The following is a 20559-nucleotide window of genomic DNA, read 5'->3' as shown; positions in this document are numbered from 1 at the left end:
TGAAAAGCACCTATGGACACCTATGGAGATTGTATTCCTATTCCAGAGTTTAGGAGCTACATGAGACAAATATCATCCATCATCTGAGCAAGGTGGACAAAGTGGCCATGCTTCCAAGACATCAATAAATATGGCGGAGCTTTAACCATCACCAGCCAGGCTTTGTACTCAATGTGGTAATTAAAATGCAAAATTGGAAAAATGCAAAGTGAAAAAGACTCAGGTAATTTGCTCAGACTTTCTTTGTTGCTGTGGATGCTACTGCATTCTAAGACAATTAAAACTTATTTGCAGGGCAGACAGAAAAAAGCTGAAGTCATCTTATCTAGAAGTTAGGTACTAGTTTCTAAGTGTCATGTAAGGTTAGCATGTTTTATTTTGGATATGTCTATTAAACAATCCTATGCCTTTTTGGGGATGTTATTTATGTGGAACTCAAATAATAACCCAATATCAAGGCTCATGCCAAAGTCCTTATTTCTATCTTTTGGTTTCATAGAATAGCCATCAACTATAAAAATCAAAAACTGTATTCCAAGCAACTAACATCTGTACTTTTATCAGAATTAACATGGACGTTCCTGGCCAGCAAGGCCTTTATGCCCACGCCAGTCTTTAATTTTACCTTAATTCTGGCCAAACCAATGCATAATCAGTGTAAAAAGGAAAAGCAATATCAATGCCTAATCTAGTCTCTCTTTCTCCCAAGGTACACCTAGCCCTGAGTCTCATCCCGTTTCAGCTGCCATGGCTACTCGTACACCTACCCTGCTGTAGCTCACTACATCTCCACCATAGGCAACTACTCTCTGTTGCTCTTAATGGATGTTTTTTTGCAGGATGTCATGATGTTGTGATGTTACTGAGCCTCTTACCCATCTCAACAGCCATGGCTACTCCCATCGCTGCTTTATCATAACTAAATTTATACAAAGTCTCTGCCCTTGAGAGCAAAATGTTAACAAATGGTCACAGGGGACCTATAAAACACAGTGACTGGAATACAACACATTTTTACAGAAATGACAAAAGACAACGATAATGTAATTTTGTGGATTTTATTGTAGAGGAACACCACACATGGCTTTATAAAATAATTACTGTATGCTCTCATAAAATCTATTGTTTCTCAAGTTCCCTTTCATTCAGACCTTCAACATAAACTTTCAGATGACTGGTGTGAATTAATAGCAAGGGCTGGCACATTTACTTCAGTTTTTTGCTTATGAAATTCCCCAGAATTGCACTTCACTTTCATTGTCCTATTGAAATATCCGGATTTTTTGGAAGAGTCAGTCTTCTCATTTGTGTCTCTGTGATGTTGTTTGCATTGGATACTTCTTTCCAATGGTACAGGAACAGTCAAAAGCTTCTCATGGTTGCACTGCATTGAAAATGAAGTGTCATTTGTCATGTTTGTTTTTATGTGGTTACATGCCATGTTTTGAAAGAATTGGGGATTGTTTGTTTTTAATTCCCCTGGATTCAGCATTTCATTACTAGTTATGCAGTCTCTGGCTCTTTGAGATATTGTGCAGCACTGAACTGTGGGGAACTGAATGCAAGATGTTTTGCCTTTAGAAGGACTGGGGTTACATAGACTAGGTAAGTGGGACATATCTCCCGCAGCATCAGGTGGTCGTGGCTGTGACTGCAAATGCAAGGTGTGCATATTGTATCCCCCAAGATAGCAGCCATGGGATTTAAGGGGAGCTGGCATTGGGCTTTGAGGCTGAGAACATTGATGGAAATGGGCAGGGGCACACTGGACATAGTTCATGCGACAGTTGTTCATATGTACTGAATCAAGGGTAGATAAGATGCTCTGACCTTTGGCTACATAATTGCCTCTTAAAGCAAATTGTGAAGCAGAGCATGGAGACTCTCTAGCCTGAATACAGGGATGGTGAAGGGTCCACTGTGCGCTCATTATGTGACGTGGTAAAGAATCCCCACAGGTGCAGGTAGCATTAGAAGAGTACTGATTCAAATGTGCAGGATCTGTGCTTAGTGTGCCATTGTCAGTCCCAAAGTCTTCACTTTCAGGTTCACTTTGGTTTTTCAGTGGAACGCAGAGTGCATGATGACCAGCACCACCATTAGGTAGCTGAGCACAAGCTTCTTGGTCCTCTGTCTTTTCAATATTTCTAACATTTGTAGACAAAGGCTCAAGTTCATACTCAATCTCCTGTCCCCTGGTATCTGACTGGTACTTGCTTGACTGACAGTGTTTTCCTTGGCTGTGGCTGGAAGTAGAGTCAGAGGTATCTTCTTCAAAAGCATGACACTGAAGGGATTTAGGCATAGGGATCTGTCCACACGTTCCCTGAGGACCCAGACACCGGCACATGCACTGGAAGAAAAATGTAGCAAAGGCCCAACTGATGCACATGATTAACATCAAAAATGTGCCTAGCTGAGTGTATGCCAATACTGTGGATGGCATCATCATTGCTCCAGCAACAAAGGTGGTAAGTGCAGCCATTGCAATGGCTGAGCCCATCCTGCTCAAGGAGAAAATGACTTTTCCCTCCCTATCAGGTTCTGGAGCAAGGCGATACGCTACACCATAATGCACTGCAAAGTCCACAGAAAGTCCTACAGCCACTGAGATGGTTACAGACTCCAATACGTTCAATTCCCAACCAAGAAGCACCAATGACCCCACAGTGACAAAAATGGTCCCAGCAATTGAGATGATGGCATAAACACTAATGATTATGTTCCAGGTAGTCAGAAGCATAACACTGAAAGCAACCACCACTGATAGTGCCATAGCAATAAGAGTGCCATCTGACAGGCTGTCCTGAAGGTCATAGAACTCCAAGTTGCTTACAAACCAACCATAGCTCAAACCCTCTGGGGCATTTTTCAACTCCTCTTGGATCCAGGCATCCACCTCACGGTAAAACTGGTGCATTTTCTCATATGCTAGAGTGAAGTGATAAGTACTCTGAAATTCAAGCACAATGGCACGAATTGTATCATTAATATCAAATCTTGGCCCTGGTGTCTTGCTGTCTAGATGGTAGATTGTGCTGCGATCCAGCTCCATAATGGCCCTCTTAATGCACAACTCAAATACATCCTGTTTGTAGGGGAATGTTGACTGACTGCAACATGGGTAGACTCGTGCCTCATCACAGTCCTGGTTCTCCATCCATTGCTTAAAAGTCTCCATGAAGCAGCTGGTGAAGTCTTGCTCATCAGATTGGAATACAAAGCTTTGGTTCCGCAGCTTCTGACAGAAGTTGAGAATCCATACTTGGCTTTCAGGGCTGGCAATGTTAAAGCTAGTGTCAAGTGTCAGCTTGCCTTTATTTTTGGGGTTCAGTGGATCCCCATTGTCTACTGGAGTAACACCCCATATAATAGTGATTGGCATGTGGAGATCTTCCCCATGGTGCACACGCTCAAACATGAAGAGTTTTTTGTATTCTGCATCATAACGTTCAAAGGGATGTGTGGAGCGAAACACCTGAAATTCTGATAGCTCCAAGGAAGGCAATTTCATTTTAGGATTCACACAGACAATATATGCCCCACCAACTGTGATGGCCAGGAACCAAAAGAGCCAAAGGTATCGGAGCTTGATTACAATGCATGGCAGTACTTTTTCAAAAAAAATGCGAGAGGTCTCTGAAATGGCAAACAGGCACTTGTTGCCCTTCTGATACAGGACTGAAAGAAAGCCTGCAGAGCTAGAGGTTTGTCGATGTGGTGACCTAAAGCATATGAAGAGATTTAGAAGATATCGTTCGTGAAGTACTACTACAGCAGGCAACCAGGTTACCATTAGTACATAATTGACCAAAATAGCAGTGCCAGCATAGACACCAAAGCAACGGATGGCTGTAATGTTGCTGACATAATTAGCATAAAATGCAGCAGCAGTGGTGAAGCTGGTAACAAACATTGACAAAGCTGCATGCTGAAGTGTGATGTTAACAGTTTCAGAGAGCTCGGAGTTTGGTTTGTCAATTTTTGTGTAGTTCCAGACATCACATAACACAAAGGCATCATCAGCACCAATTCCAACAAGTATAATGAGTGCTGTAAGATTCATGAAAGGGAAGAATTCAAAGTTAAAAACCACCCGATAAAGGACATAGGAGACAATTAGAGAGCTGATGATGGCAAACATGGTCATTATGGTGATAAAAACTGATTTAGTATATATACACATAACCACTAGCACAATCACAATTGCTATTGCAGGATACACAGTATCTGTAAGAAGGTAGTCCTGAAACAAATTATGTTTGATGCCAAACTCTATGCCAGCGACAGTAGTGACACCATCTGAAGAGTTCCAATTTTCAAAGTTGTCCAAGTAAATATTCATCATACTTTCACCTTTCTCCGTGGGAGAAAATAACATGCTGTACTTGAGAACAGGTGGGAGGAAATCCATAATCTTTGGGTTAAGAAAATCCTTGTCTACTAAGAAGTGAAGAATCTGATATACAGCATTGTATTTGGTGCACTTTCTGGGGACATTGCCACACTTGAGCTGGTCCTTCCTGCGTGCTGTCATATCCCAACATTCAGGACCTAAAGTGCCATTGTAATAGTACTTGGCACAGGAACGCAGGACCTTCAAGGTATGAGACACATCTCGTTCTGTGATCTTTTGGCAGGATGACTTGTTGGTGAGCACAGCTATGTAGTTCCCCAGAGTCCAGCTAGGACAACAGGAGGCAGCTGTAGTGCGCTGACACAAACTCCAGTACTGGGGATGGGAGCGAACCTGAGAACATGACGAGGTGATTTTTAAATTTTCATTGAACTAGGCACAATTTTATAAGTCACAAGCACAATTATGCCACAAATTAAACATCCAATTTTTGTTTACACAAGGAGGTAGAGGTGTAAATAAAATGACTCAAAACCTTAAAGTATTTTAGACTGCAAGAAATAAATTAATTATTTTAACATTTATAACTGACCTCAAACAGTTAAATACAGTTTGAATACATAGGATAAAATACCAAACTTCTGAATATACAGTTGCATATGTTTTAGAACCACTGCTCAATTTTGAGCTAGTTTTTGAGAGAATGGAATATGACCAAATATGAGTCTATATCCATTTTATTGTCCTGAGTGTGCATAAAAAAACTAAAGAGAAATATGTTAAAGTCATCAGGGATCTAAGGCAGTAAAGTTCTGTGCAGTTCACTTGGAAATAAACTTGAAAATATACACTTCACCCAAACCAAATCATGATGGCACTGATTCACATTACAATGCTTTAAAAAAAAAGTTTCATAAAAATAGAACAAACATCTAAATCATGGACAATTGAGATTTAGAATTTGAACCAAACCTATTCAGACAATATTTAAATTACATTTCTAACTGAATAAAGCATAAATTACCAAAAATTCATAATTTACCAAAAAATGCTACATACCCTGGTATTGTCAAAATTACACATAGATTTTATAGCTTGTATATTCCACAAGTTCTTCCCATCAGCAGAGGCAAATACAATTCTAGAGTAGCTGTCCCCTGTGAACAAAGTTTGGCATCATTAGAAAAAAGCACATGCATTGTATTTAATATATGTTATTACCATAATAAATGGTTTTAAAAGGTCCAACCTGGCACATCACAGAAGAAACTGTCTTTACTAAAGTCCCATTCTGCTTGTCTTTTATCTCTCTCATAATGATCCTCTGACCACCTATCTTCTTGGTGACTAAAAACGCAATAAGCAAAACACAAAAATAAGTCAAAGTATTTGAGCATCAACATTTAAGCATTAGTGAGAAAAGGCAAACAAACCAGATCTTTCAGATCAATATTTTTTTGGGGGTACAAAGACACTTGCTTCACTGGGCATATCCAAAAAGATCCTGCGATTTTCATTAGTAGCATTTCATTATGCTTAGTAACAATATGTGGGCGTGTAACATGAGGGAGTGGTTAGCAGACTGTTTCAGAGCATTGTGTTGTACTGCCATCTGCAGCAGCACACTATTTCAGCAAGGAATAAAAAAAAAAAAGTTTGGTGCAAGTAGCCAACATTGTAGCTACTTTTTTGCATGGACCTTGTTCGCAATTAACTTTAGCTATTTTACAGAGAGGAAGTCTCTTTAATCAGGGGCTCCACCAGGGAGGTTGTCTCCTGGGAGAGCAAGAGCTGAATCGCAGAGACCCAACATCTTTTTTCCCCTCCAGTCAGATTCTTTCATGATCTAATCCAACTCTGAGTGAGTGGAGTCAGCTGGGAAGATGAGAGGGGTGGGGGTTCACCACACCACTCCTTTTTGAACTCAGATGATGAAAGCCATTCTCCATAAATGACTCGACCCATGTCATTATCTTAATTGGGATTTTGCTTGATTATTTCTCATCAGGCAGTAGGATTAACCAGAGAACAAACATACCATCAGATAAGGAAAGGACTTTGTACCTTTTGGCCTGTTCATCTGCATATTTAAAGGGGTAGTTGGCCAAGGTTGCTTTGTAACCTGTGTTTTTCACCATGTTGTTCCAGGTTACAAGTCGCTGACCTATTGTAGTGCCCCTTGGTTCAAAGCCCTAAGAAAAAAAATAAAATGAAGAAATGCTACAGTTAAAAAAAGTTTTGCCGTTGTCTTTCACTGCATGCTGTCAAAATGTATTTTCAAAAGATGAGGTATAATTTAGAAATTTCCTCCAACTACAAGGCTCAAATACAGCTTTGGTAATAAACTTTAAAGGTTCTAAATAGGCCTCTTTTCATACTGCCATTTGTATGAAACTCATCTCTTTCATGAAAAACCCCCAAGACGTGTATATGTAAGGAAGTAATTTTAGTGCCAAAAGATGGCACCTCTTACATCACGTATTTTATCTTGAAGCAAAAATATTTCCAGTTTCTAAGTTAACAGCAGGGCATAGAAGCTACAGGGCTTGTCAAAAGTCATGGCAAAAACAAGTTTCTATATGTTAACTGTTTACTAATAGGAAATACTTATCTATAGGTTGTATAGACATATATTTCCTGTAAGTGAAAGAAAAAAGAAAAAAATGGAAATGGTGATGCAGTAGATGTGAAATTGTCAAAACGTTCATCCTGGAGCTTTTTAAAATCCATATAAATTAGTGGCTGTTGTATCCGACAGTAGGCCATTACAACAAAAAATAGCTCAGAACTGAGGATAAAAGGTGGATAGAACTACTGGCATCCTCTCAGGTATTTAAAGAAATAAAAGTCTTCACAAATACAGTTGTCTTATTAGGGAAATATTAATGCTCATGTCTTACCAGTAAAGGATCAGAGAAGTCTGGCAGATCTGGCACTAGGATGCCTACTAAAGTACATACCACAATGAGCACTGTACATACACCAAGCACAACCACAGGCCAGTCTGCAATCAGCTCTGCATAACTGCAAATCACAAAAAGAGGTGCACAATCATATCTCTCATATCTCCATGACTTCATACAATGATGAATTTAGGAAATTCAAAGGAAAAATGAATGCATACATTTAATTTATATTTTTAATGGATTTATTATATATATCGATAGATATATCTATCTATCTATCTTATGTCATCTCTCTCTCATATTTTATATATATATATATAAAAACAGTTACATCCCTTGCATCCTTTATTTATTATCTCAAAAACATTTAACTGTAGGCTATATGCAGAAGTCAAATAGCTTCATTACTACTCCCTATTTATATACATATGCTAAGTCAGGTAGAGAGATTATATTTGTAATATTATGCCATTGTCATTTGCACATCTATTTGAAGGAAATGAGAGGAGCAGTATGACATTCTGAGAAAGTACTAATAAAATTCACTACAACCTCCATTTACATTCCACTTCACTAAACGCTTTACTGCATAGTGTGCAATGTATTGCTATTAAATAGGTCATTGTGAATGCCTGATGAAGATGGGGCCCCTAATGACAACAGCCAAGACGATGGCAAAGAACAGCTAAAAGAAGGAGAATTTGACATATTAATCAATCAGCACAAAGAGTGATTGAGTGGATATAGTCTGGTTGTGACAAGGAAGAGTTACACTATGTACAGGGAAAAGAGAAGAAACAATAGAAAGAGATTACCTTTTAGGGAATCGAAACGGTCTCGCAGGGCTGCAGGACAAGAGAGAGAGCTGTTAAGTTTTATTTCACCAACAGCCAATCATCTCTGGCATATAGCTGACGCTTTTATCCAAAGTGACTTACAATTATGACTGAGTACAACTTGAGTAATTGAGGGTTAAGGGCTTTGCTCAGGGGCCCAACAGTAGTGGGGCCTGAACCAGCAACCTTCCAAGTACAAGTCAACTCGCTTAACCACTGAACCACTGCCCCCCGACATTTGAGGGTTTTTTTTTTTTTTTTTTTTACATGTTTTTTCCTGTAAAATATATTTTTACAGTACTGTGCAAAACTTATGTACCTGAGTAAAATGGATTTAAAAAGTCTGTCTGGACAGCAAGCATTTATTTGCTCAGAAAATGCATGAAATTTGAAAAGGGACCTAGCAAGATAAGTTGAAGCATTCACGTTACAAAATGTACCAATATTACACAGCCCCAAACATTGCGCTGGGAGCGGATAGCTTCCACACTTGCTGCAGCCTGCACTAGAGCTTGCTAGAAGTGATCCCTAGACCACAGATATCAGCAGGACCAGACATCAGTACCCTGAAAAACAGCTGGGTCCAGAAAAAAGCACTAGTATGAAAACGCCCTTAATCTCTTCAGTCTGACATTCTCAAGAGACACCAAAGATGCCTCATTGCATTTCTATATAAACTATAATGACTAATAGAGATTGACACACATATGTGCAACACTTTTTTACCATCAGCTTTTTAAAAGCATTTTTGAAGCAAGGTCTTCCATGATCATGCAGTAACTGCACAAGCATACGAGCTAGTAGGAACAGAACCAAAGCAGAAACAACAAATAGCAGTAGGTTATCGCAACATGTTATCGCATTTAAATACCATTAAAGATAGAAATTCCCACATGCGTGTCTGGGCTAGATGGAGTAAAGAAATCATACTCATTTCTCAGTCAGCTGAATGCAGCCATGTTAAGATTGATTTAATAGTAGGGCTGAATATTTCCAGTAATTTCATGATATTGTATTGTGATGCCCATATTGTAAGATGCCTGAACAGTCCATTATACAATTGTTTTAAAGACAGATAATCAACCGATAGAGAGTAAATTTAAAGTATTAATACAGAGAAAATAAAATAAAGGTTTATAAAACAAAACGAACACAAAAACTAAATTCCTGAATAACTTCTGTTAACAGGATAAGCATTTAACTCTGAATATTATTAGAACTCGCAAATGTTGAAATACCTGCAATTATAACATAAATAGACATTTTTTGCACCCATGTTTACCAAAACATAAGCTTTAAACTGAAGGGGCTGACCGCAGCTGCTTTTCTATGGGTTGGCCAGGATGAATTCAATGAGTATTCCTAAAGCCACCAGTTATTTTTCTTTGAGGTGCCATCCGCTGGACGTTCTAAATAACACACTTTAAATACCAAACTTCAGTGCATCACTTTCACGCGGAATAGATGTATATAAATAACAATAACACCAGGACTGTATTGATTCACATATCAGTAAGAGTGTATTCACAATATACAATATCCGTATGGATATTTTGTACACACCCCATTCAATAGCATCACTGTTTACAAAACATGACATTTAATATAAAATCTAAATCTTTACCAACAGGTACACAGCAGGACCTGTGGCATGTACTATTATTATTATTACTGAAACTTTCATTTTCTTCAAGCCAGGGTAAATTTCTAAAAATGCACACACACACACACACACACGAGTAAACTTGTGAAACAGCGATTAGGTTTCATTGTATCATCATATGTATTATGTGTCATGCAAGCATTTTTAAAGCCCTTTAACAAGAACTTAAAATGTTGTCAAAATGGAATTCACAAAGTGCATTAGTTGTAAGTGATGAGACATCCAGAGAGACAGTAGTCCACTCCTGTAAAATGGTTTCCTGTAAAGAGCAGTGAAAGACCAAGCTTTTCGCTACGTCACACAAAACTCTCAGCTGTTGTACGATAGTCTGGACTTTCCATCAGTGTGTCTCTGAGCTACAGAAACCTCAAATTCACCGGGTGTGAGTGTTAGTTTCGGAGAATCAGATATGCCATCCGGGATGCAGACAGATGTAAACAGATGGCGAGAAAGAAGGAGAGTTAATGTTTCCTCATATGCTTTCATTATACTTAGTTAGTGGAATGTTTAACATTTGCTACAAGGACAGCCACTCTTTCAGACACAGACACAGACACCATTTTGACAACTAGGCACATCACTCCTGGTAGAATATTCCAAAGTTATGGGAGCAATATAGGCCAAGGGCCAAAGAGGTGCCTGTAATTTCCATCCTTCTCATCTTTAAAGGGAATCCATGGAATGCCATAATTAGTGGTTGCCATGGTATTGGGAGGCACAGATGAACAAAAGCCATTGGCAGGAATTTTTCACCACAGGGTAACTGCTGGGGAGGCTGTAAATCCCTTTTAAAGTGCAGCGGACACGTTAATACAACGACCAGATGTTGTTACAACATCTGCATATTCTGCACAAGGTAAGTCTTACTAGGAGTGCAAAAGAAAGGAGTACAAGTTCCTTTTGGTGTAATCAGGACAAAAGTACATGCTGCCAGTGATTAACCTTCTAAAAACACAAGCTCCCCTTATTCTAACCAATAACAAATAACGAGAACCAGATTCGCCTTATCGGCTGAATCAGCATTGCTAGAAGGGAAATTTATCAGATGATTTATAGCTTGTCTGTGTTGTCAGTTGCACACCATGTATGGGCTTTGGATTCAGAGCTGGAAAAGAACAAGATACAAAAGAACCATAGGGCTTTCAGGAGAAAGCATGTTCTTGAAAAGCTGTCAAAAGGTGCATCAACTTGACTGAATACTCCAGTTGGACTCTTTTGAACAGTTTTTGCACACACCATTTGCTGTTCAGCATAATAAATCTAAAATGGAGGCTACAATATGACCAAAACATATGCTATGATATTCTGCAAAGGTGCACTTCTCAGAACATGCTGACGCACCAATGTTTTTTTTTCCATTGTTCTCAACCAACATGGAGAGCTAAGAAATGGGAAATGAGAAGTGTTTTCATATTGGACCATCTAATGCATGCAGGATTAAAGAGATGCATCCTTAGCTGCTCTCAAGTTTAAAAGTTGGGTGTGCGTCCACACAAGACAACGCCCTACCCATTAGTCATGTAACCTTTAACTACAGTACAGGACAATACTAAACACTCATCGGCCCTTTTCTCACCTAAGCGACATTTAAATTTTTCCCATCCGTTGGGAAAGACATGTTACTCTTCAAAGGAGATATAAAGGAGATTGGTCAAAGGACCAATTACTGTAAGTGACTTATTACAGACTTAGCTGGTGAAGCTTTCGGGGGAATTCAATATGCTGGGATTTTTCTTCTTGCTTATTTTTTTTCCCCCCAAAGAAAACAGTATTATACTAATATTCAATTCAGCCTAATACTCAATTCAGACTCTTAAACCAACCTTAATTTTTAACAATAACAACAATGTGTCTCTAAGTAATAAACTTCAGGGACTTTATGCTGAAATTAGCTAATGACATGTACAAAAAAAGGCTTAACTTTTAAATCAGACCAGAGAAATAGTTTTCAAATCGTCAGGCACAAATTACCTGGTGCATGAACTACAAGTAGATGGGAAGCGAAGGCTAAATCCACAAGTGCACAGTGGTCTAGAGGCCACCTGACATCTCCAAATTCTTTGGCATGAAATATGGGAGTATATGGATTCCAGGCATGCAGACTAGATTTCAACACTCTTAGCAAATAGTTACAAGCTGTCCAAGAGATGTCTTTATTACCTCCTGGCCCCACCATTTTATGTAGTGACCAAAATTAAGCCAAAGCATTTTTTTTACACCAGGGATTTGAGTTTTCTCCAATTACTTTTCTGTACCAAAAGCAGATACATGCGCCAAAGCCTGAATGCATCATAATGCTTGATGAATTAAATCTGGTCAAGAATGATCCAGTTCACATGTAGTGAAGGGAGTAGGCAGTTGCTACAGTCAAACAGGCTTTTTTTCTTGGATTTATGGCTTACATCATATTGCTAGGCACCCACAGAATGTTGATTGCATCCCAGGTCCACCACTGCTGGAGCCACTACACTATTCTCACTGATCACAAGTGCACAACAGTTATTTTATTAAAAAAAATAATAATAAAATAAAATAAAATAAAAAAATAAAAGAAGATCATTCCTTTTGAGCTTTCACCCCACTCACAGCTGATGAACTGTCACCTGCCTTCCCAGGAAAAACACTCTTTGCAATGAATGATGACAAATATGGGTCATGTATAGAAGGAAAAAAGTCTGATTCGGACAGAAGGAGAAAGAAGGAAGAAAGTAAGAGTGAACCTTAGTTACAGGGAATTGTAGAGTGAACCTTAATTATAGTTAAACCATGCCTGTTTAGACAGGCAAAACACACTTAATACACCCAGGGTGGGTCAGGAACTTTGTTTGCATACATAACTTGATAGCTGCTTCAGAATACTCCACTTAACTTTGGTAGAAATTTCAGGTCGATCCCATCAAGCTTGAATTTGTTCTTGGCCTGATTTAGTAGATATTTGTATATATCATGTGGATGGTTTGCACACATGCATGTGCACTGACACACCCTCACACAAACACTAGCTCACACTTCATCTCTTTCACAACTCTTTGGGTTATGTTAGGTCACAGAATCTCATTTTGGCGTTCTTGACCACAGACACAGACACAAAGCGCTCTGCCAGACAGCATTGTTACATTTCCCAGGTGTCTCTGAGACACGTGGCTTATGAAGTGCTGAAAGCGACTAAGTTCACATCTGCTCCCCAGAGAAGGGGGGTGGGGGATGAGGATTTAAGAGGCTTGACAAGGTGAAACAGGATGTGCATATGAGAGAAAGAACATGGAAAAAAAACAAGAAAGCAAGGAAATGAATGCGCAAGATGGGAAGCAAGAGGCGACAGGTGAGAGCAAGAGGGGGTGACATGGGAAACAAAGGAGTGGCTTCCACAGGGGAAAAAACACCAACTGCTGACATGTTCCACTCAGGAAGAAATCAGGGAAGCCCAAAGCCACAGAAAATGCAGCTACATTAGTACCTAGTGCTGCCATTGCATCACATTTGATCATATCACTCCTATCTTAGCTACATTACATTGGCTCCGAGTAAAATTTCGTATTGATTATAAAATACTTAAAAAAAATTTTTTTTTAATATTTTAAAAATTATTTAAAATTCTTATTTTTTCAATGTATTATTTATTTACTCATTCATTTATTTATTTTTCTCTTTCACTATTTATTCTGCTCCTTATTGTCTATATTGTTGTGACCGTTGTTGGCAAGAGGACGATGGGATTTCTTCCTCGTGCGCTAAGGCAATTTTCTTGCCTCTGTCACCCCTGGCTTGCTCACTGGGGGTTTGGTATCAGATGTTTGTAAAGCTGTTTTGTGACATCTATTGTAAATAAATATGAATTGACATTTAAATCACAAAACTGTTCTATGTGGAAGAACTTGTCTAAAATTTTAAATCGGTTACACTGTAACATAATAGATGCTTGCAAAGCAAGTATACTTATTTACCATATCAGATCATTTAAATTTCAAAAGGGTATACAGTGCACAGACCTTTATACAAATGTGCAAGTGAGTGTGACTGACATGCTTTGACAACTTTAGGTGTACCAAGTAGGCAGACGAATTCAATCCACCTACAGAATGAAAGGACGTTTTATTATGAAAACCATCGCTAAAACAATTTAGATGCAAATGCAAGAATACTGAGGCAATACTGCTATTAAAACAAACAAAACTAAATTTAAGGAGATTGATACAAGATCAATGCAGTCGCTCAGTTTTTCAATGCAGTCCCCCCCCCCCAAAAAAAAACCCCATACAGACACACACACACACACACACACACACACACACACAGACAGACACAGACAGTGAGAGAGAGAGAGAGAGAGACCCACACCACAAGCTTTGTGAGGTTTGAAGTAATGCCAGAGTGATGTTCAGACTGAGTCTTTGATCCAGCTTTTATAGAATAAGGTTGTCTTTGATCTTCAGTGGGCACCTCCTCGGAATGTGCCCCATCCTCTCAGACCACACTACCTGATAAACTAGGGCAGGTTATCATCAACACACTGTGGTCTACAGTACACTGCTTAAACACACCTTTTGTCATTTATGGCTAATCCCTTAACCACCCAAGGCAAAGAGCTCAAAGCTAACACCACCATGGAGCTTGCTTTCCTCAAAACACAGCTTCACCCTAAAAGCCCATATCTCACTCCAAGAGAGATGGGTTTAAACATGAACAAGGAATGGTGCAACTGAAAATCGCTGATGCATTAATTAACCATTAATGGGGAATTCCACCAGAGTTATGTATCTATTTTAGGGGCAAATGTAGTGTACTATAGTTAAAGATGTAGAGATCATAATTTCAGTAACATATGCAGTATTTCCAGAAAAACGGGACGTTTTGCCACATGCATGCATACGTGTCTAACCACTAAATCTTTTAGTGGTCAAATGGACCATGATGCACATGACAGTGGGAAGCTTTAATAAATAATTGTGATGTGACATATCACACTGAAGGGAGTAATGAAAGCACTCCACAGAGGAAAAGCCTATAGATAATACAAATAATAAGATTAATCAAAATATCTACACAGATTACTAGGACGAACCAAGCATGGGGATTACTCTGCAACTGACCAAGGGTTAGGGCGAAGGAGTCCAGCTCCGAAGCCTGAGAAAGGAACAGCAGTTGCTACTGATAACGCACAAAAACTATCAACCCGACACCCTGAAACCAGCGGCTTGGCGGGTCAAGGCTTGCAGCTGTCACAGAGACATCTCTGAAGGCTTGTTGCATGTTCTCATTACCTTTACTTAACAGAATAAAAATTCGAATTTTTTTCTCCCCTTTTCTACAATGGACTAAATTGTTTGTAAATTTAAAAATGCACCAAAAAGAGAGGTCACAAAAGGGCAAGAAGAAACCACAGGTGGCACATGGAGACCACCTTGCTCAATGAAGCAGGACAGGGAATGTTACAGACCTCTTATCCTTATAGAACATTATCCTAGTCTGGATGGTGTCAATCATGTCCTACTGGGATAATCAGTGTGTGCTAGTAAAGCTCTGAACAAATACGTGTGTGTCACATATCTCCAATTCTTGAAAACATCCATAAATAACAAAAGAATTAAAATAAATGAAAGGACAACCTATCTATTAATTGACATCTAAAACCTAGGCCATAATGGGTGTTCTCTTTCCTCATCCTGCATAATAAGACTAATTTCCAGGCACATGGGCAAGTATACGCATGCCATATCAACTAAAAAGAGTAGTGGATGACTGAGTAAGAGGGAGATGAACATGTGACATGACCATCAGCACAATCCTCCGGTAAAATCAAGCCAAACAGCATCTCCTTGAGACAAAACTGACACAGGCACATTTTTTTCAATTATTAAGATAAAGTGCCCAGAAATGGTCCAAACTCACACCAAAAGGAGTTACAGCAAATCAGATTTGATTCATAAATCTGCCAATAATACATTGTGCCTCTTGAGAGGCCACATGGGGTGACAAGCATCAGCAGCAGCAATAGAACTGCCTACATGGCATGTGCCTGCATGGAAGATACACAAAGAGAAGTCTTATTATAACATGACTTTGCTATGCCTTTGGGCATGTGTTTTTCATATCCCAAAGAGTGAAGGCAAGATTTCTGCCATGTCAGTAGAGAATACTATTTGGCACAACATTTTTTAAACCACTTTTGTTTAGTATTTTCTTATTTAGTAGCTTCTTTCATCATAATCATGCTGAGCATTAAAATGGCATCATTTTGTACTTTCACCATCTTTTTTTATTTAATGACCACCAGGGTGGTTTCTCTGAATCAGAGGTCCATTACCTTAGTGTGGCCATGTTGGGTTGGTTCTGAAAGTGCTCCTGCCAGCGATGTTGCATGCAGAAACTGGTGGTGCCTTGCACACAGCAGGAGCCCATATGGTGGGCCCTCGAGGACAGGGGCCCCTGGAAAAGGCCCCCGTCCTGCTGGTTCCCACTGCAGCACACGGGCTCATGAAAAGGGCAGCGGGCACAGCATGGTGCCTGGACAGAGCTGGCCAGCAGCTTGGCAAGCCTCGGAGAGTCTGAGATGTGTGACGAAGACACCAAGGATGAAGAGGAGGAGGAGGAAGACGGTGGGTGGAGGGAGCCGTTCTGCTTGACACCACCGTTGTTTCCAACCAGCACCTTCGACAGAGGCACTTTGGGATGCAGAGATGCAGTAGTGGGGAGCGTGGTTCCCTGTTCCCCCTCCACATCTGCATCCAAAGCGGCGTCCGCAGCAGAGCTAGCAAAATCATAGGCAGTGGAGAACAGAGGGGCAGCCATGGTGCCTGGTGGGCATCCACCATTGCTGAGTGGCAGAAGGTCGGTAGGAGCTTCACTCAGTGCCATGATGTTTGTGCCACTCTGAACAGAGAGGAGAGGAGAAATCTTAACCATGCATAACTTCTAATAGACAGGAGACAACCTGAAGTTGAAGCAGTTCATAAGTTAATACAAACAAAAAGGGTCTGTGGTGGAAGGGACTGGGAGCAGTTTCAGACTGAGCTAACAGAAAGGTCTCTGTATAGTGCATGACATGGTTGAATTGTAGCCCCTTGCTGGCGTTGAAACTGATACTGACAACTGATCTGACAAGGAAAAATGACATTGCTCATGATAAATGTTTTGGTGGGTATTACATTTTTTTTTTTTTTATCTGAAGAAAAACTAGTTTTGGTAAATTAGTTATTAGGGATGTATGGGTATTTAAAAAACCCACACCAAACTGACATTCATATACATTTAGAACATCTAAAATTGGTCAGAATGTTCATAGCATAGATCAAATCTTATTATATATAGAAGAGCGATAGACAGACAGATATGCATATTACAGTTAATGATTAACAAATGTTATGTTAGGCAGCAATACTTTTGATTTTAAAAATATGTAAATGTAAATCTAAATGTCAAGATATGCTTTACATGTTAGAATGTTTTTGTTTTTAAGGTTGGACATTCGTTCTGTCTACGGAGGTTGAAATATTTAAACATTTCATAGTGTAGCACACACCCAGGAAAATCTTATATTTATTCTTGTCTGACAGATCAATTCCCAGACTAACAGAAATTGCAACAGGCTTGTCAATGTAGTAGTCCCAGTAGAGCTGACTAGATCATTAAAACTCCCAAACTTTTCCACATCTTTGCAAAGCAGCACTCAAGCACTTATGCATGACTCCATCTAAAAGAAGAACCAAGTTTATGAAAGCTTTTATTTGATAAAGAGGTTACCAGACCTCCCCTGCTGACCATCTTGCGTGCATGCGGTATACCTAGCATCCAAAATACCTCCTTATACAAACAAAACTGGATGTGTTCACAGCTGAACTGCCATAAGGAACCTTTGTTTTTTTAAATGTTGGGGGTTACATATGCCATACTGTGAATATGACCATGCTATAATGTGATGCCTCATCCCTCAAAAACTGAAACCTGAGATTGACAGCTGCTGCATTGCTATTGAGACAAATGGGGCTGAAGGATAGCAAGTGCCTCTAAAAAACACTTTAACCCAGCAGTTGTGGCTAAGAAAGTGTCCTTAAAGTGCAAGAAATACTTGGATCAGAACAAAAACAATGTGCCAAGAATGTAACCTGTGAAGTAATATCCCAAACTGATAAGAGCTTGCAAAGCAAAAGCAGTAAGAAAGGTTGTAAATCAAAAAAAAAAAAAAGCACCTTTAAAAAAATAGTTTTTGGGAAAAAGAAGCATTAAGACAACAGAGCAGGAATATATAGAGAACACCTCTCCAAAATGGCAGCTAGGTAAAGAAGGGTGCATAGGAAAAATTTAAATACACTTAATAGATAAAAACAGATTATGACAGAACATAAACAGGCCTGCTGAAACACAAATGCTGGATAAACCAATATTCATTTTAATTTCACTATATTGAAAGGATTAGTGGGGTAGCCATCTCCTTGGCAAAAGTTATAACCACATCCCTTTAATTAAAACTAGACAGTAATTTTGGAAACCCAGGCATACAAAATAAGTACCCCATGGGAGGCCTAGGTTCACGGCAAAACGAACTCAAGTAACGGACGTCAGAACATTCTTGTGTACAGCCCATTTGGTTCTCTTATGAGAGGTCATCACTTTGACACTCCGAATAAAATGCCATGCCAAGAAATATAGCTAACCCGGCTCGCACAACTTGCCACCATATTATGACCAACATGTGGAACTTCATTCATACTACACAGAGCTACTAATTCAACAACGAAAAGTGAGATATAGATAGCTTGTGAAAAGACAAACAGCCCGACGATGGGTTAGTATGCGTTTTAAGAATAATAAAAGTATTTTAACAAAAGAGTGTTTTGCTAGGTTAGGGGGTGCGTTTCTCTCAAACTCTGTTGCCCAGAGCGGGAGCAAGTATTCAAAACAGCGTAAATCTCCAACAGCCCCCTCTTCGAGTTGTACCAGCATATTTACTCTCCAGGAGCAAACTTGCGCCACAAACATCTCCCCTAAAGCAAAGACCCTCCGAATACTCTCCTTCCGCCAGTCTCGTTTCCACAGCGGTTTTCTGAGCGACTATCGCGGTTAAGTGTCTAGCTAGAAAACAAAGATTATATAAAATGTTTGTCCACATTTATTGGAAATAACGAAGACCATGAAGAGTCAAACCGCTTGGTAATCTCTACCTGGATCTGTGCTGCCGAGAAGTTGACAACGTTTTCGTCAGTTGGAATGTTTGTCCTTATTTTCTCCGCCTGTATCTATATCCGCCACTTTCGCGATAAGATCCACATCCGCAATAGTCGAAAAAGGAAAAAACTGCAGCACGAAGCGTAGCCCCGACTTTCATTAGGAAGCCCACTATCCGACTGACGATGGTACGGAGTCTTCCAGCGTCAACGTGAAGAGATCCAGCCAAATACTACTGGAGAGAAATTCGCCGCTGCAGTTTGATTGGATGACAACAGTAGCTATATTTCCATGGTGGTCAGAAACTTCCGTTCATGAATAGAGCGGCACCAGCTGGTCCAGAGCCAAGGAGGATTATCTGTACGACACACACACACAGACAGACAGACAAGACAGTATAGCTGTTGTCATAAAAAGGGACAATACGAAAAACGTTACATGTTCAGAAACTTCATTGGACACGTTTGTCCAAATCTGATTATAACATTTTACTAACTGTTGGTTTCTTGCCTTTATAGTTACTTTTAATAATGGGTTGTACAAAAATGCCACAGAACCAAGTAGTGCCTGTAAAGAGGGTAATAATAAATATGCACTGAAAAAGGCTGCCAGTGATCAATAGCTGCAACATTTTCTTCTCAAAACCTTATGTACTGGGTAAAATAAAAAGTGCATTATTATAGGTTGAGATGATATATTTTAGCAACATTGTGATATGAAATTTATTATCTCTCTGTTTACTTTCTCCACTCTAACAGCCCTGCATACTAAGTAACAACATGTACTGTGGTCAATACTGTGGTCTCATTGGGCTCTCATATTTCAATAATTGCCATCAATGTAAATATGGCTTTCAGGACACATGGATGTTGCACTGTGTAAGTTCCAGTTTGGCATGTTGCACTGCATCTTATGGAAACTACAACAGCTTTATTTAAAAATAAAGAATTTTCAAGCATTAATAAATGGCCTGAGAGTAGGCCATACGTCAACAGCCACAAACTTGAATCCAACATGGCACTGCAAAATGGCCATTAGGGTGGAGGAAGGATGCCCTCTCTAAATTAACAAGCAGCTCCTAGGGCTCATGGGCTGCACTTCAAAGCTTCAGTGGATGAAGGCCCTAATCAAAGCACTCCATGCCAAGCAGTGATCGCCTGCAGTTCATCATCTGACAGGGTCAGCCAGCAGCACCAAAGGAAAGTTTCAAAGGGGTGAGAACTACAGAAGAATGGTGATGTGGTTCTCCTTCAGAGATCTGCAGAGCAGTGATGTGGAATAAGTGTCTGTTAAGGAAAATGATTTCCATATTGCCAAAGGTCTGTAGATGCTGAAAGTCGATTTCTAGAATGTAAACCAATGAACAATGTGAGTAGCAAGCATAAGTTTTGTTACTAAAAGGGGAGAAAGGGGATTTCATAATCTGCTGATTCATATTAGAGCCAAAAAGAAGCAGGTTACTCATGTTCCCAAAGAGTCTTGAAGGAAACCAGCAATATGTAAAAGGGGAGAGAGGGGAAAAATAATCTTTCCATATGATGTTGCTCTGTAGCTTCCATCTGCATTTTCAGAATCTCTGGGTAACCAAATCACTGCAATACCTCTCTGGGCTGAAGTCAGACAGCTCCCGGCTGA

General features: G+C 39.6%; 1 protein-coding gene across 1 annotated transcript in view; it reads right to left on the bottom strand.

Annotated features, from left to right (window-relative positions):
• Positions 1-1042: 1042 nt before the first annotated feature.
• The window catches only part of disp1 (dispatched homolog 1 (Drosophila)), a 42039-nt gene continuing 22522 nt past the window's right edge, over positions 1043-20559 (bottom strand). Inside the window, exons 2-9 of the mRNA XM_027000668.3 lie at positions 18921-19282; positions 16067-16632; positions 8079-8108; positions 7258-7381; positions 6422-6549; positions 5607-5704; positions 5417-5514; positions 1043-4750 (exon numbers count right to left, since the gene is read on the bottom strand). Coding sequence (XP_026856469.1) covers positions 1154-4750; positions 5417-5514; positions 5607-5704; positions 6422-6549; positions 7258-7381; positions 8079-8108; positions 16067-16617 — 4626 coding nt within the window. The 5' untranslated portion in view covers positions 16618-16632; positions 18921-19282 and the 3' untranslated portion in view covers positions 1043-1153. The remainder of the gene's footprint in view (positions 4751-5416; positions 5515-5606; positions 5705-6421; positions 6550-7257; positions 7382-8078; positions 8109-16066; positions 16633-18920; positions 19283-20559) is intronic.

The sequence above is a fragment of the Electrophorus electricus genome, chromosome 2, assembly GCF_041902795.1.
Source record: "Electrophorus electricus isolate QZ-2024a chromosome 2, ASM4190279v1, whole genome shotgun sequence".
Taxonomy (NCBI): domain Eukaryota; kingdom Metazoa; phylum Chordata; class Actinopteri; order Gymnotiformes; family Gymnotidae; genus Electrophorus; species Electrophorus electricus.
The sequence above is the reverse complement of the archived record's forward strand: the minus strand, read 5'-3'. Positions and strand labels throughout refer to the sequence as shown.